The 12,757-nt window shown below is 50.1% G+C and overlaps 3 protein-coding genes across 3 annotated transcripts; all 3 read left to right on the top strand.

The window, feature by feature from the left end:
* Window positions 1–483: 483 nt before the first annotated feature.
* Window positions 484–4,332, top strand: LOC121591341 (heat shock protein 83). Its single transcript, XM_041911722.1, has 2 exons — window positions 484–728; window positions 1,715–4,332. The coding sequence occupies exon 2, from the start codon at window positions 1,715–1,717 to the stop codon at window positions 3,875–3,877; it is 2,163 nt and encodes a 720-aa protein (XP_041767656.1). The 5' UTR covers window positions 484–728; the 3' UTR covers window positions 3,878–4,332.
* Window positions 4,333–4,934: 602 nt separating this feature from the next.
* On the top strand, window positions 4,935–8,087 carry LOC121591340 (putative tyrosine-protein kinase Wsck). The gene is made up of 4 exons (XM_041911721.1): window positions 4,935–5,566; window positions 5,664–6,565; window positions 6,645–7,330; window positions 7,402–8,087. The coding sequence occupies exons 1-4, from the start codon at window positions 5,340–5,342 to the stop codon at window positions 7,891–7,893; spliced, it is 2,307 nt and encodes a 768-aa protein (XP_041767655.1). The 5' UTR covers window positions 4,935–5,339; the 3' UTR covers window positions 7,894–8,087.
* Window positions 8,088–9,470: 1,383 nt separating this feature from the next.
* On the top strand, window positions 9,471–12,574 carry LOC121592853 (heat shock protein 83). Its single transcript, XM_041914694.1, has 2 exons — window positions 9,471–9,676; window positions 10,048–12,574. The coding sequence occupies exon 2, from the start codon at window positions 10,048–10,050 to the stop codon at window positions 12,208–12,210; it is 2,163 nt and encodes a 720-aa protein (XP_041770628.1). The 5' UTR covers window positions 9,471–9,676; the 3' UTR covers window positions 12,211–12,574.
* The last annotated feature ends 183 nt before the right edge of the window (window positions 12,575–12,757 follow it).

Here is a 12,757-nt window from a genome sequence, read left to right as displayed (position 1 = left end):
GTTGAATACATTATTCATTCGAAAATTGCCCCACCATTCGTAAAATATATGTATCAGTTTATTCAATGAAATAGTGCAGAAAATGGATAAATATTTCTTCATCCGGAGAAATTTCCAGTACAACAGAAAAGCTAGGTTAGGGTTGCCGGCGCCAAAATCGTTTGCCGGCGTTTTGTCGAGCAGCTCGCATTGCTCGAATATGAGGGGAGGTACAGGAGTAATCTCTTCCCCTAACGAATGAACACGGTTCGTGTGGAGGAGAATTCATCCCCTTCATCGCGTCGGCTTGTTCCTGTTCATGGCTCGCAGTTGCTATGCATTTGTAAGGGGAATGCTCTACAATCATCTGGAACATTCTAGAAGGATCTCGAAAGATCCGAGTTGCTGCTTCCGTTACCCGTCTCGTTCGCTCGCACTGTCAGTTTGAGTGAGAGAGTGACGAGCAACATCTATAGCAAGCTGTTCAATTTCGAGAAAGGTCTAGCGTTTGCCAGAGAACGAAGTGAACATTCATACTAAAACCGCGCGCCGCATGTGAATTTTGTTCATTCACAAGAAAATCGTTGCCGCGTACAGATCAAAGCGATTCGAGAGCCAGTGTATTCCGGGAAGTGTGTGAAAGCCCTGTTACCAAAGAGAAAAGTTTGAAGAACTGTTCTGTACAGTTAATTAAAACAGTTTAAAAGTTTCGTTGATTATAAAGAAAGCGTTCACAAACACTGATCAAGGTATGTATGGGCTTACAAAATTTATTTGATTTTCATTGAGGAGATTTTTATTTTATTCCTCGGGAACTCTCTCTCTCTGCAAATATATAATTTGAGTATACACCATTGAAAGTATCTTAAACTTATGTGTTTTAAGCTGCAGAGAGCTGCTAATCACTTCTTTTGACTGTATCTTCAGTGGTCTCTCACTTCTGTTGCTAAATAAAATATATCCAGAACATTAGTTAATTATTCAATGTCCTCAAAATATGTGGTCTTGATATAGGTATATAAGTCTGAACAAGACTAAATTAATTAAGTTTGGAGTCAGAATCAGCATTTTATTTCAAATAGTTATTTCTTTGGAAGAAGTATAAAGAACGTAACTTGATTGAAGGAGGGAGGACTAAATATCGATTTGTGATGGTCTCGATTTTCTCGTAGTGTGCTTCGAAATCGAAACATACGGATTGCAGCTATCAATACATGTTGTAATGTTTAATTATCATCGATGCATACACGTCGCTAGTTCTATTTAGCTTTACATTTATTCTTCAATTTCTCTGATTAGTTGCCATTAAATTTAATAAAAATTCTCTCCAACGAGTTACATGCTTCATGCACCCTGCAAGTTAGTTTTATCAGTCATTTGCTCTTCAACTTCAATGCTTAAATCGCTCCACGCGAGGCCGTTACTTTTAACGTTGAGGAGCACTGCTATACTATCGGCTACTCCGATCCATCTCTTGTTACGTGTCGTGAGTTCAATGCTATCTTCGATCGTTACAAACGTGACCTGATGCGTTCGGTGTGCTTAAACTGTATTTGTTCAGCGTGGGCATTCTATTCTCCACAATTATCCACTACTTACAGTGAAAGTAAATTTGAGGGTCCACTTTAAGGCCGGGGGACATTGTCCATACTCGCTAGCGTAATTTCGATTTTTACTAGCGCATCTGGCTGTTGAATTGGAAAATTAAATAACAATCGTCTTTTTTCCATTCCAGATGCCGGAAGGACCAGAAGCCGAGACCTTCGCATTCCAGGCTGAGATTGCTCAGCTGATGTCCCTGATCATCAACACGTTCTACTCGAACAAGGAAATCTTCCTGCGTGAGTTGATCTCGAACTCGTCCGATGCGCTGGACAAGATCCGCTACGAGTCGCTGACGGATCCCTCGAAGCTGGAGTCGGGCAAGGAGCTGTTCATCAAGATCATCCCGAACAAGGAGGCCGGCACACTGACGCTGATCGATACCGGTATCGGCATGACGAAGGCCGACCTGGTGAACAACCTCGGTACGATTGCCAAGTCGGGCACGAAGGCGTTCATGGAGGCGCTGCAGGCCGGCGCAGACATCAGCATGATCGGCCAGTTCGGTGTCGGTTTCTACTCGGCGTACCTGGTCGCCGACAAGGTGGTGGTGACGTCGAAGAACAACGACGACGAGCAGTACGTGTGGGAGTCGTCGGCCGGCGGCTCGTTCACGGTGCGCCCGGACAGCGGGGAGCCGCTGGGCCGCGGTACCAAGATCGTGCTGCACATCAAGGAGGACCAGCTGGAGTACCTGGAGGAGAGCAAGATCAAGCAGATCGTGAACAAGCACTCGCAGTTCATCGGCTACCCGATCAAGCTGCTGGTGGAGAAGGAGCGCGAGAAGGAGGTGAGCGACGACGAGGCCGAGGAGGAGAAGAAGGAAGAGAAGGAGGAGAAGAAGGACGACGAGCCGAAGCTGGAGGACGCCGAGGACGATGAGGACAAGAAGGACAAGAAGAAGAAGACCGTGAAGGTGAAGTACACCGAGGACGAGGAGCTGAACAAGACGAAGCCGATCTGGACGCGCAACGCGGACGACATCTCGCAGGAGGAGTACGGCGAGTTCTACAAATCGCTCACCAACGACTGGGAGGACCATCTGGCGGTGAAGCACTTCTCGGTGGAGGGCCAGCTGGACTTCCGCGCGCTGCTGTTCGTGCCCCGCCGCATGCCGTTCGATCTGTTCGAGAACAAGAAGAAGAAGAACAACATCAAGCTGTACGTGCGGCGTGTGTTCATCATGGACAACTGCGAGGAGCTGATCCCGGACTACCTGAACTTCATCAAGGGCGTGGTCGACTCGGAGGACCTGCCGCTGAACATTTCCCGCGAGATGCTGCAGCAGAACAAGATCCTGAAGGTGATCCGCAAGAACCTGGTGAAGAAGTGTCTGGAGCTGTTCGAGGAGCTGGCCGAGGACAAGGAGACGTACAAGAAGTTCTACGACCAGTTCAGCAAGAACCTGAAGCTGGGCGTGCACGAGGACAGCCAGAACCGGCAGAAGCTGGCCGATCTGCTGCGCTTCAACACGTCCGCGTCCGGGGACGAGTACTGCTCGCTGAACGACTACGTGGGCCGCATGAAGGAGAACCAGACGCAGATCTACTTCATCACGGGCGAGAGCATCGACCAGGTGAAGAACTCGGCGTTCGTGGAGCGCGTGAAGAAGCGCGGCTTCGAGGTGATCTACATGACGGAACCGATCGACGAGTACGTGATCCAGCAGCTGAAGGAGTACAAGGGCAAGCAGCTGGTGTCGGTGACGAAGGAGGGTCTGGAGCTGCCGGAGGACGAGGCCGAGAAGAAGAAGCGCGAGGAGGACAAGGCCAAGTTCGAGAACCTGTGCAAGGTGATGAAGTCGGTGCTGGAGAGCAAGGTGGAGAAGGTGATGGTGTCGAACCGGCTGGTGGACTCGCCCTGCTGTATCGTGACGTCGCAGTACGGCTGGTCGGCCAACATGGAGCGCATCATGAAGGCGCAGGCGCTGCGTGACTCGTCGGCCATGGGCTACATGGCGGGCAAGAAGCATCTCGAGATCAACCCGGACCATGCCATCATCGAGACGCTGCGCCAGCGCGCCGAGGCGGACAAGAACGATAAGGCGGTGAAGGATCTGGTGATTCTGCTGTTCGAGACGGCGCTGCTGTCCTCCGGCTTCTCGCTGGACGAGCCCGGAACCCATGCGTCCCGCATCTACCGCATGATCAAGCTGGGTCTGGGCATCGACGAGGACGAGCCGATGACGACGGATGAGAGCAGCAGCGGTGCTGCGGCCGCGGCCCCGGCGTCGGGTGATGCGCCACCGCTGGTGGACGACTCGGAGGATCTGTCGCACATGGAGGAAGTCGATTAAGGTGGTAAAGAAGCTTTAGTAGAGCTCTTTACAATTCGCTACACAACCGTTAAGGAAGCCACACACGCCAGTCTCTAGATTTTAAAACTATATTTATGTAAAGCGATTCCAAAGGCTGATATTTGAATTAATGCAGATAGGTCGCATAGGTTTTGATAAGATTACCGATAGGAAAGGAGAGCGCTGTCAGAGGTTGCACAACATTACGGTTGAAATCAGTATTGAGGGGAAGCCATAAAATAGCATAGTTTCTTTGTCCTATTTCTTGTGAATGAGGAGTAGAGCACAATATTTTCCATTTATTCCTTATCCCTCAATTGCTGTCCCAACTCATACGTTAGCATCTGATTGACCACAGCTGTACCCTGGATTGTTGAAATGAAATTGAAGTTCTAACCGCGTTATAGTGGAGCATAAGACCATGGAATTAATAAACGTTTCGAGTCATTAACAAACGTATGTGCGCTGTTGTTATTACTTACCTGTATCTAGCTTGAATCTAGAATTTATAGTTTCAGCACATATTCTTTACAAGTGTCGATCGACCAATACGGATTTCTGAGACTGATACTATAATTAGTAATATGCAGTCGGTCAGGTCCTTTCTACGGAGGGGTTGTCCGGTTGGGAACAGATGTATATCCAGCCTCGCAGGAGCCAACGCATGTAACGAGCATTCCACCGGGCCGCACCTAAGCAATATGTTTTTAATTTAGATGAATCGTTATTATGATCTTGGATGAATTAACATGCGTACATTAACACGAACTTATCATGCTTTTAGAATGGTTTTAATATACGAAGAACGTACATAACTTCATTCGTATGAATTTTCTTGTAAAAGTACTGTAAATCCTGACCAAAAATAAATCTTCCGCTCTTCACATCATCCACCACATAAAGCATCTATCACTTGGTTTACGATCACAGCACGATCTCTACTGATCTTGGTACGCCCGCTCCCATTGCACACGCACACAGTCAAACATTGTTGACGCGTTGCTGTTGATCGGTCTTTTGTTTTCCACGACGTTCTTTCACCCCCATTCCGCGTGGAAGAATGTTTGCCGTTGCTCGAGCGAGCCGACACGGCGAGAAAGGTGGGGGATAGCAACGATTGCTATAGTCAATACACAGGCAGAACGGTTACACACCCGTCAGGTGTGCGTGTATCGTGTGTGTCTGTCTGTACCTCCCTCTGGTCCGATCTGCTCTGTGCGCGATCTCACACGATTCGTCATCGCAGCCTATAAACAAAGTGCATCTCGCTGCAGAGCAAACCGCTCTGATTACATTCGCCAGGGTGTGATCACTGGGTGTAACAATTAAAACGCGTGGTGCACTCGTGGATTCAGCAGCAGCAGCAGCAGTGGTCAGCGAGCGCGTTGTAGCGTTACACTAAAGCGCAAAGGTTTTCTTAATTGCGGGATGGCAGCATAAAAGTGTGTCACAACAGTAAACGATGTCATCTGCACGCCCAGCAATCAACCCTCCGTCGGTGGTCCATTTTCATCGCTGGCAAAGCTTGTCGGTGTGCGTGCTTACACTGCTCAGCATCTGCGGTGGCCTGGCGGGAGCAGAAAAGCGAGCATACTTTGGTTGCTACGAACGGGATCGCTTTGCTAGGTTGGCCCTAACGACGGAACTTCTGGACGAATGCGTCGATAGCTGTGCGAACAGCTTCCACAGGTAGGCCATGCCTGGGAAGCTTTTGTGCTTCGTGTGTGGTGGTGGGCATTAATTGGGCGTTGTTGCTGTTACACTTACCGGGCTCATTTTGTTTAAGGTATGCCGAACTGTCCGGCTCCCGGTGCAGCTGCACCAACACCATCCAAACCCGAATCGTGGAGGACCGGGAGTGCGATCTGAAGTGTGGCAAGCAGCCGGACGCAAACTGTGGCGGAGTCAATGCGCAGGCGGTGTACGAGACGGGCATCGATGTGGCCGGACCGGTGCGTAATCTTCGCATCGAGGGCGAGCAGAAGGAGGACACGATCGCCATCCGGTGGGATCTGCCGGCCGACGACGGTGTGATGGTGGAGGAGTTTGAGATCGTTGCCGAGGCGACACGCACGTACGCCAGCTTCCGGATATATCCGGTACGATGGTCCGTACACAACACCTCGACCGGGTTCGAGCTGTCCAACCTGCAGCCCGGCACGGACTACAACATTACGGTGGTGTCGGTGTCGGCTCGAGGGGCCGGCGGACGGGCCAGCATTGCCGGCAGTACGGAGATCGGCCACCCGGATCCGGAACCTGAGGAGCCGATCATTCTGCGCCGGTTCGAATCGACCATACAGATACAGATCCCGCGGGCAGTGAATGATAACGGACCGGTCAATTACTACCGCGTGGTGGTGCATTACGTCAACAGCGAGCTGATACAGCAGATTGACGAAAGCCAGCTCGGCACGTTTCAGCAGTCGAAGGAAAACAAGGTCCCGTACTACATCGCTGCAGAGCTGGAGATGAAAGACGACGAGTCGCTACAGTTCACCGTGGGCGATGGGCGCGAGTACCGCAGCTACTTTAACCCGCCGATAACGGCCCGCACGCACGTGCACATCTCGATCGGGGTGGTGAGCATACTGAACCATGTGGTGAAGGTGCGGTACGCTACGACCACGCACGAGCAGCATCAGTATCCGGACCATCATCATGTGAATTTGAAAACGGTAGAAATTGGTATGGAGTTTGTCGTGTTTAAACCCGCACTGCAGTTATTTTAAATTCGAATGTTTATGTTTGTTTTTTTTTTTTTCAGAACGAAATGAAACACTTATCGCGATCCTCACCACTGCCTGCATCCTGTTCGGTGTTGTACTGACCGGTGCGATCATTCTGTACGTGTATTTGCACTTTAAAACGCCCGCTGCCAACACGCGCCCCTTCGGAGATCATCACGAGCTGACGCTGCAGGGCCCCATACTTGAGGTGGAGAACAATGGCTACATGCCGGACATTTACGAGCAGCGCGGCTTCGAAGCGGAACTGCGCGACATCATCGAGGGGCTGGAGCCGGCGAAAAACCACGCCCGGAAGTACCTGAGCTTGGACATTAACCGGGTGCTGGGCAGCGGGAAGTATGGCGACGTGCTGCTGGGAGCGTTGCAGCTGTCCCAGGAGCAGGACGGCGACATGCCGGCCCAGGTGCACGTCATTACGGACGATATGGAGAGCGTCGATCAGATAGCGTTTCTGAACGAGTTCCGGCGCCTAACTGCGCTCGAGGGCCACGCGAACGTGATTCTGTTTTACGGTGTTTGCGTTACGCCCGACTGGTGCTATCTGCTGTTCGAGCAGATGCAAACCACGCTCAAGCAGACGCTGCTGAACGCACGCGTACCGGCCAGTGCGAACAGTGTGAAGTTTTCGACCATCTCGGAAGAGATAGTGGTGAACATCCTCTGCTTGGTGTGCGATGGAATGCAGTTTTTAGCCGACAACAATGTAAGCGATTTGTGCGATTTGACTTGCTAAACGTTTGCTACATTTATGTGTGTGTGTTTTTTTGTTTGCAGGTTGTAAGCAAAAAGCTGTGTGCCCGCACGGTGTACGTAAATACCAAATTCGAGGTAAAGGTCAGTGCCTTCGGGCCACCGCTTAATGCCGAAGATACCGGCAGCCCGATTGCGATCGGCCGCTGGCACGCGCCCGAGGTAATCAAATTCCAAAACCACTCCACCAAAAGCGACGTGTGGTCGTTCGGGTTGCTAATCTGGGAGTGCTGCTGTCTCGGGGCAACGCCGTACGGCACCACGACGACGGACAATCTCTTTGCGGCGATACGTGCCGGCCACAAGCCGGAACGACCCAGCTTTATGTACGAGGATCTGTACCAGCTGTGCCTGAATTGCTGGGATCTGGACGCTAGCGATAGGCCCAGCTTTGACGATTTACGGCGCTATCTGCGACAAACGCTACCGATGCTCCGGTATCTGCTGTCGTTTGAGCGCAAGCAGAATGTGCAGCTACCACCGTACTTACCTCACCTCGAGGCAGCATCTGAATGAACGGCCCAGGAGGGGGGGAGGCCAGCCCGTGAACAGTATTTTCGAGAAATGCAACTTCATTCCGTCCAGTTCTGTACTGTAGAGCCCCATTCCATGTCTTACCTCTAATGTGAGAGACCTTTTTTTTACTTTGAAGTTGGTACGTTTTATTGATCATTTTTAAACAATAAATAAATAACGTTTTTGTATTAACATTTTTATCGGAACAAATTCCCATCAGAAACGAAAACGACGGGTGCGATGAAGAAGAAAAACAAGCATTGGCGTAATGTTTCATGTTGTTTGATATGTTATTATATACACTACATCTTGTAGTATTTTTTTGAGTAATTTTACATTGATTAAAACATTTATTTTGAATTTGTAGCTTGGAATGAATCTAGATTTACCACCGTTCCACCAGCAAAAAAAACGGACGGTAACGGTGATATTTGAATTTCTTGTTTGTAAATAAAGAACTGTCAAACGAGCGAGTGAAGAAGAAATTTTGGGGAAGAGGAAGTTTTTTTATGATTACCGAAAATCAGCAATAATTTCTCACATGATCACAAATTATTTAAATTTTACGATATTCGTTTTAACACTAACTCCAAATGACAAAATTTAAATATCAATGCACACAGTTCCGCTAATAGACGCTGTCAGTAGGAGTGAACGAGACCGGTAACGGAAGCCGCGCCCCGGATCTTTCGAGATGCTTCTAGAATGTTCTGGAACATTCTAGACCATTCCCCTTACAAAACCATAGGAACCGCGAGCCATGAACAGGAACAAGCCGAAGCGATGAACGGGATGATTTCTCCTCCACACGAACCGTGTTCATTCGTTAGGGGAAGAGATTACTCCTGTACCTCCCCTCATATTCGAGCAATGCGAGCTGCTCGACAAAACGCCGGCAAACGATTTTGGCGCCGGCATCCCTAACCTAGCTTTTCTGTTGTACTGGAAATTTCTCCGGATGAAGAAATATTTATCCATTTTCTGCACTATTTCAATGAATAAACTGATACATATATTTTACGAATGGTGGGGCAATTTTCGAATGAATAATGTATTCAACAGAACATCACAAGATGGATCCATGTAGCTCCACCAAGTGAAACTCAAAGATTCCTAATTAACAGTGGATTTATTGATTTTCGGTGTTACTGAACGTTCCAGAATAATCTTATTTGTTCGTTCCACTTCTAGAATGAGCAGTTACTATGATCTTGCAAATGCTTGTAAAGATAAATGATTTTAATTAAAAAAATCATATAATCGTACAACACTCCTTGCAATCAAAGGGTGCAATCCAATCCGGAGGGTGGTAAAAATGCTGAAAATAAAATGCTTCATTTATTGCTGCAAAGTAAGCACAATCATATAATTACCATTCCCCATGATCGATTTCCAAAACTATCATGCGTAGACGTTTTTTCAGCTTAATGTAGAAATTGCTCGCGTTAAACGGTGAAATCAAATTCCATCGCCAAATTGCGCGATACTGCTCGAGGTGTGCAGTCGAGCAGTGTGTGTTCATGCTATCCCCACTCCAATTGGGACCGAGCGCTCGGGTTGGCAATTTGCCGAGCCGTTGAACGTCGTCTCAGCAGTCTTGCGGTTGAAGTTTCCAGAAGCGGTTTGGTACTGTATAAAATCTGGTGGCGCAAAGCACGTGTCGAAAAGAATAGAGAAAAGGGCAGTGCAGTGCATAACGCAGAATTGCTGAACGAGTCACATCCGTGTGAAAGTGAAATTGGTCTCAGTTCTACCGTAGGAAAAGCCACAAAACTTATCCAAGGTAAGTGTGGCGGTCGAGGCTTGCTGTGCGTGTCGCCAAGCGAAGGAAGAGAGCGAAAGATTTCCGCGAAGTGTCCGTTACCCGTTCTTTTGACAATGAGCACATCATGATTGCACAATGATGGTTGAAAAGATCAATGGAAGAGGAAATGATTCTAGGATTATCTTGTGTCGCTGAAAAGTAGAAATAATTTGAAAATCGATAGCCGGGAAGCACCTGCAAACGGCATTAATCTGAGCGGAAATGCGGCTCCATGCGTTTCTTTGTTGCTGACTCATTGCAAAGAGGAATTGTCCTCGCCCTCCCCCCACACCCCATTTTCTTTCAACCTTATCTGATTCGTTCTTTTCGTTCTTTTCGCTCTTTTGCAGATGCCGGAAGGACCAGAAGCCGAGACCTTCGCATTCCAGGCTGAGATTGCTCAGCTGATGTCCCTGATCATCAACACGTTCTACTCGAACAAGGAAATCTTCCTGCGTGAGTTGATCTCGAACTCGTCCGATGCGCTGGACAAGATCCGCTACGAGTCGCTGACGGATCCCTCGAAGCTGGAGTCGGGCAAGGAGCTGTTCATCAAGATCATCCCGAACAAGGAGGCCGGCACACTGACGCTGATCGATACCGGTATCGGCATGACGAAGGCCGACCTGGTGAACAACCTCGGTACGATTGCCAAGTCGGGCACGAAGGCGTTCATGGAGGCGCTGCAGGCCGGCGCAGACATCAGCATGATCGGCCAGTTCGGTGTCGGTTTCTACTCGGCGTACCTGGTCGCCGACAAGGTGGTGGTGACGTCGAAGAACAACGACGACGAGCAGTACGTGTGGGAGTCGTCGGCCGGCGGCTCGTTCACGGTGCGCCCGGACAGCGGGGAGCCGCTGGGCCGCGGTACCAAGATCGTGCTGCACATCAAGGAGGACCAGCTGGAGTACCTGGAGGAGAGCAAGATCAAGCAGATTGTGAACAAGCACTCGCAGTTCATCGGCTACCCGATCAAGCTGCTGGTGGAGAAGGAGCGCGAGAAGGAGGTGAGCGACGACGAGGCCGAGGAGGAGAAGAAGGAAGAGAAGGAGGAGAAGAAGGACGACGAGCCGAAGCTGGAGGACGCCGAGGACGATGAGGACAAGAAGGACAAGAAGAAGAAGACCGTGAAGGTGAAGTACACCGAGGACGAGGAGCTGAACAAGACGAAGCCGATCTGGACGCGCAACGCGGACGACATCTCGCAGGAGGAGTACGGCGAGTTCTACAAATCGCTCACCAACGACTGGGAGGACCATCTGGCGGTGAAGCACTTCTCGGTGGAGGGCCAGCTGGACTTCCGCGCGCTGCTGTTCGTGCCCCGCCGCATGCCGTTCGATCTGTTCGAGAACAAGAAGAAGAAGAACAACATCAAGCTGTACGTGCGGCGTGTGTTCATCATGGACAACTGCGAGGAGCTGATCCCGGACTACCTGAACTTCATCAAGGGCGTGGTCGACTCGGAGGACCTGCCGCTGAACATTTCCCGCGAGATGCTGCAGCAGAACAAGATCCTGAAGGTGATCCGCAAGAACCTGGTGAAGAAGTGTCTGGAGCTGTTCGAGGAGCTGGCCGAGGACAAGGAGACGTACAAGAAGTTCTACGACCAGTTCAGCAAGAACCTGAAGCTGGGCGTGCACGAGGACAGCCAGAACCGGCAGAAGCTGGCCGATCTGCTGCGCTTCAACACGTCCGCGTCCGGGGACGAGTACTGCTCGCTGAACGACTACGTGGGCCGCATGAAGGAGAACCAGACGCAGATCTACTTCATCACGGGCGAGAGCATCGACCAGGTGAAGAACTCGGCGTTCGTGGAGCGCGTGAAGAAGCGCGGCTTCGAGGTGATCTACATGACGGAACCGATCGACGAGTACGTGATCCAGCAGCTGAAGGAGTACAAGGGCAAGCAGCTGGTGTCGGTGACGAAGGAGGGTCTGGAGCTGCCGGAGGACGAGGCCGAGAAGAAGAAGCGCGAGGAGGACAAGGCCAAGTTCGAGAACCTGTGCAAGGTGATGAAGTCGGTGCTGGAGAGCAAGGTGGAGAAGGTGATGGTGTCGAACCGGCTGGTGGACTCGCCCTGCTGTATCGTGACGTCGCAGTACGGCTGGTCGGCCAACATGGAGCGCATCATGAAGGCGCAGGCGCTGCGTGACTCGTCGGCCATGGGCTACATGGCGGGCAAGAAGCATCTCGAGATCAACCCGGACCATGCCATCATCGAGACGCTGCGCCAGCGCGCCGAGGCGGACAAGAACGATAAGGCGGTGAAGGATCTGGTGATTCTGCTGTTCGAGACGGCGCTGCTGTCCTCCGGCTTCTCGCTGGACGAGCCCGGAACCCATGCGTCCCGCATCTACCGCATGATCAAGCTGGGTCTGGGCATCGACGAGGACGAGCCGATGACGACGGATGAGAGCAGCAGCGGTGCTGCGGCCGCGGCCCCGGCGTCGGGTGATGCGCCACCGCTGGTGGACGACTCGGAGGATCTGTCGCACATGGAGGAGGTCGATTAAATCGAATTGTGTACAAATTAAGCTTACGTACTTGTATTCCAGGAAGGAGTTATCATGACCCCCCCCACACTAGGTTATCTTTTGTACGGTACAATTAATCCTCACGCACAACGCTCCAGCACTTACTCCTTTTCTTTTTTGGTATGTTGTGTTTGCATACTGCAGACAGACTAGCTTTTTAGAGAGAGAAAGGGTGAAAAACGGGTATAGCGCAGGAGTTGTGTGCATGTTTTAAGTTGTTACGTTACAAGATCTCGTTAGGTTGGATAAATGTGTTCCTCGAGTTTAGCCATAATCTCAACTATTGAAGTATGGAATGAACAAAGATAAACAAGGAAATAAAAAAAGGTTTCTAACAAATGTATATCTCTTGTTCGTTTAATGTTTTACTATTGATTGCATGCAATTATTCTTCGTATCTCTGTTATCTAGCAATTGACTTTTCAGGAAGAGAGTGGACACTTGGGCGTTATGCTGGAATGTCTCTATGATTGCTTGGATTAAAGTACTATCCTTAAAATGACACCGACTTCACTTGAGTGCCACA

The sequence above is a fragment of the Anopheles merus genome, chromosome 2L (assembly GCF_017562075.2).
Source record: "Anopheles merus strain MAF chromosome 2L, AmerM5.1, whole genome shotgun sequence".
In the NCBI taxonomy this organism is placed as follows: Eukaryota; Metazoa; Arthropoda; class Insecta; order Diptera; family Culicidae; genus Anopheles; species Anopheles merus.
Note: the sequence above shows the minus strand (reverse complement) of the source record. Positions and strands in the feature narration are given on the sequence as shown.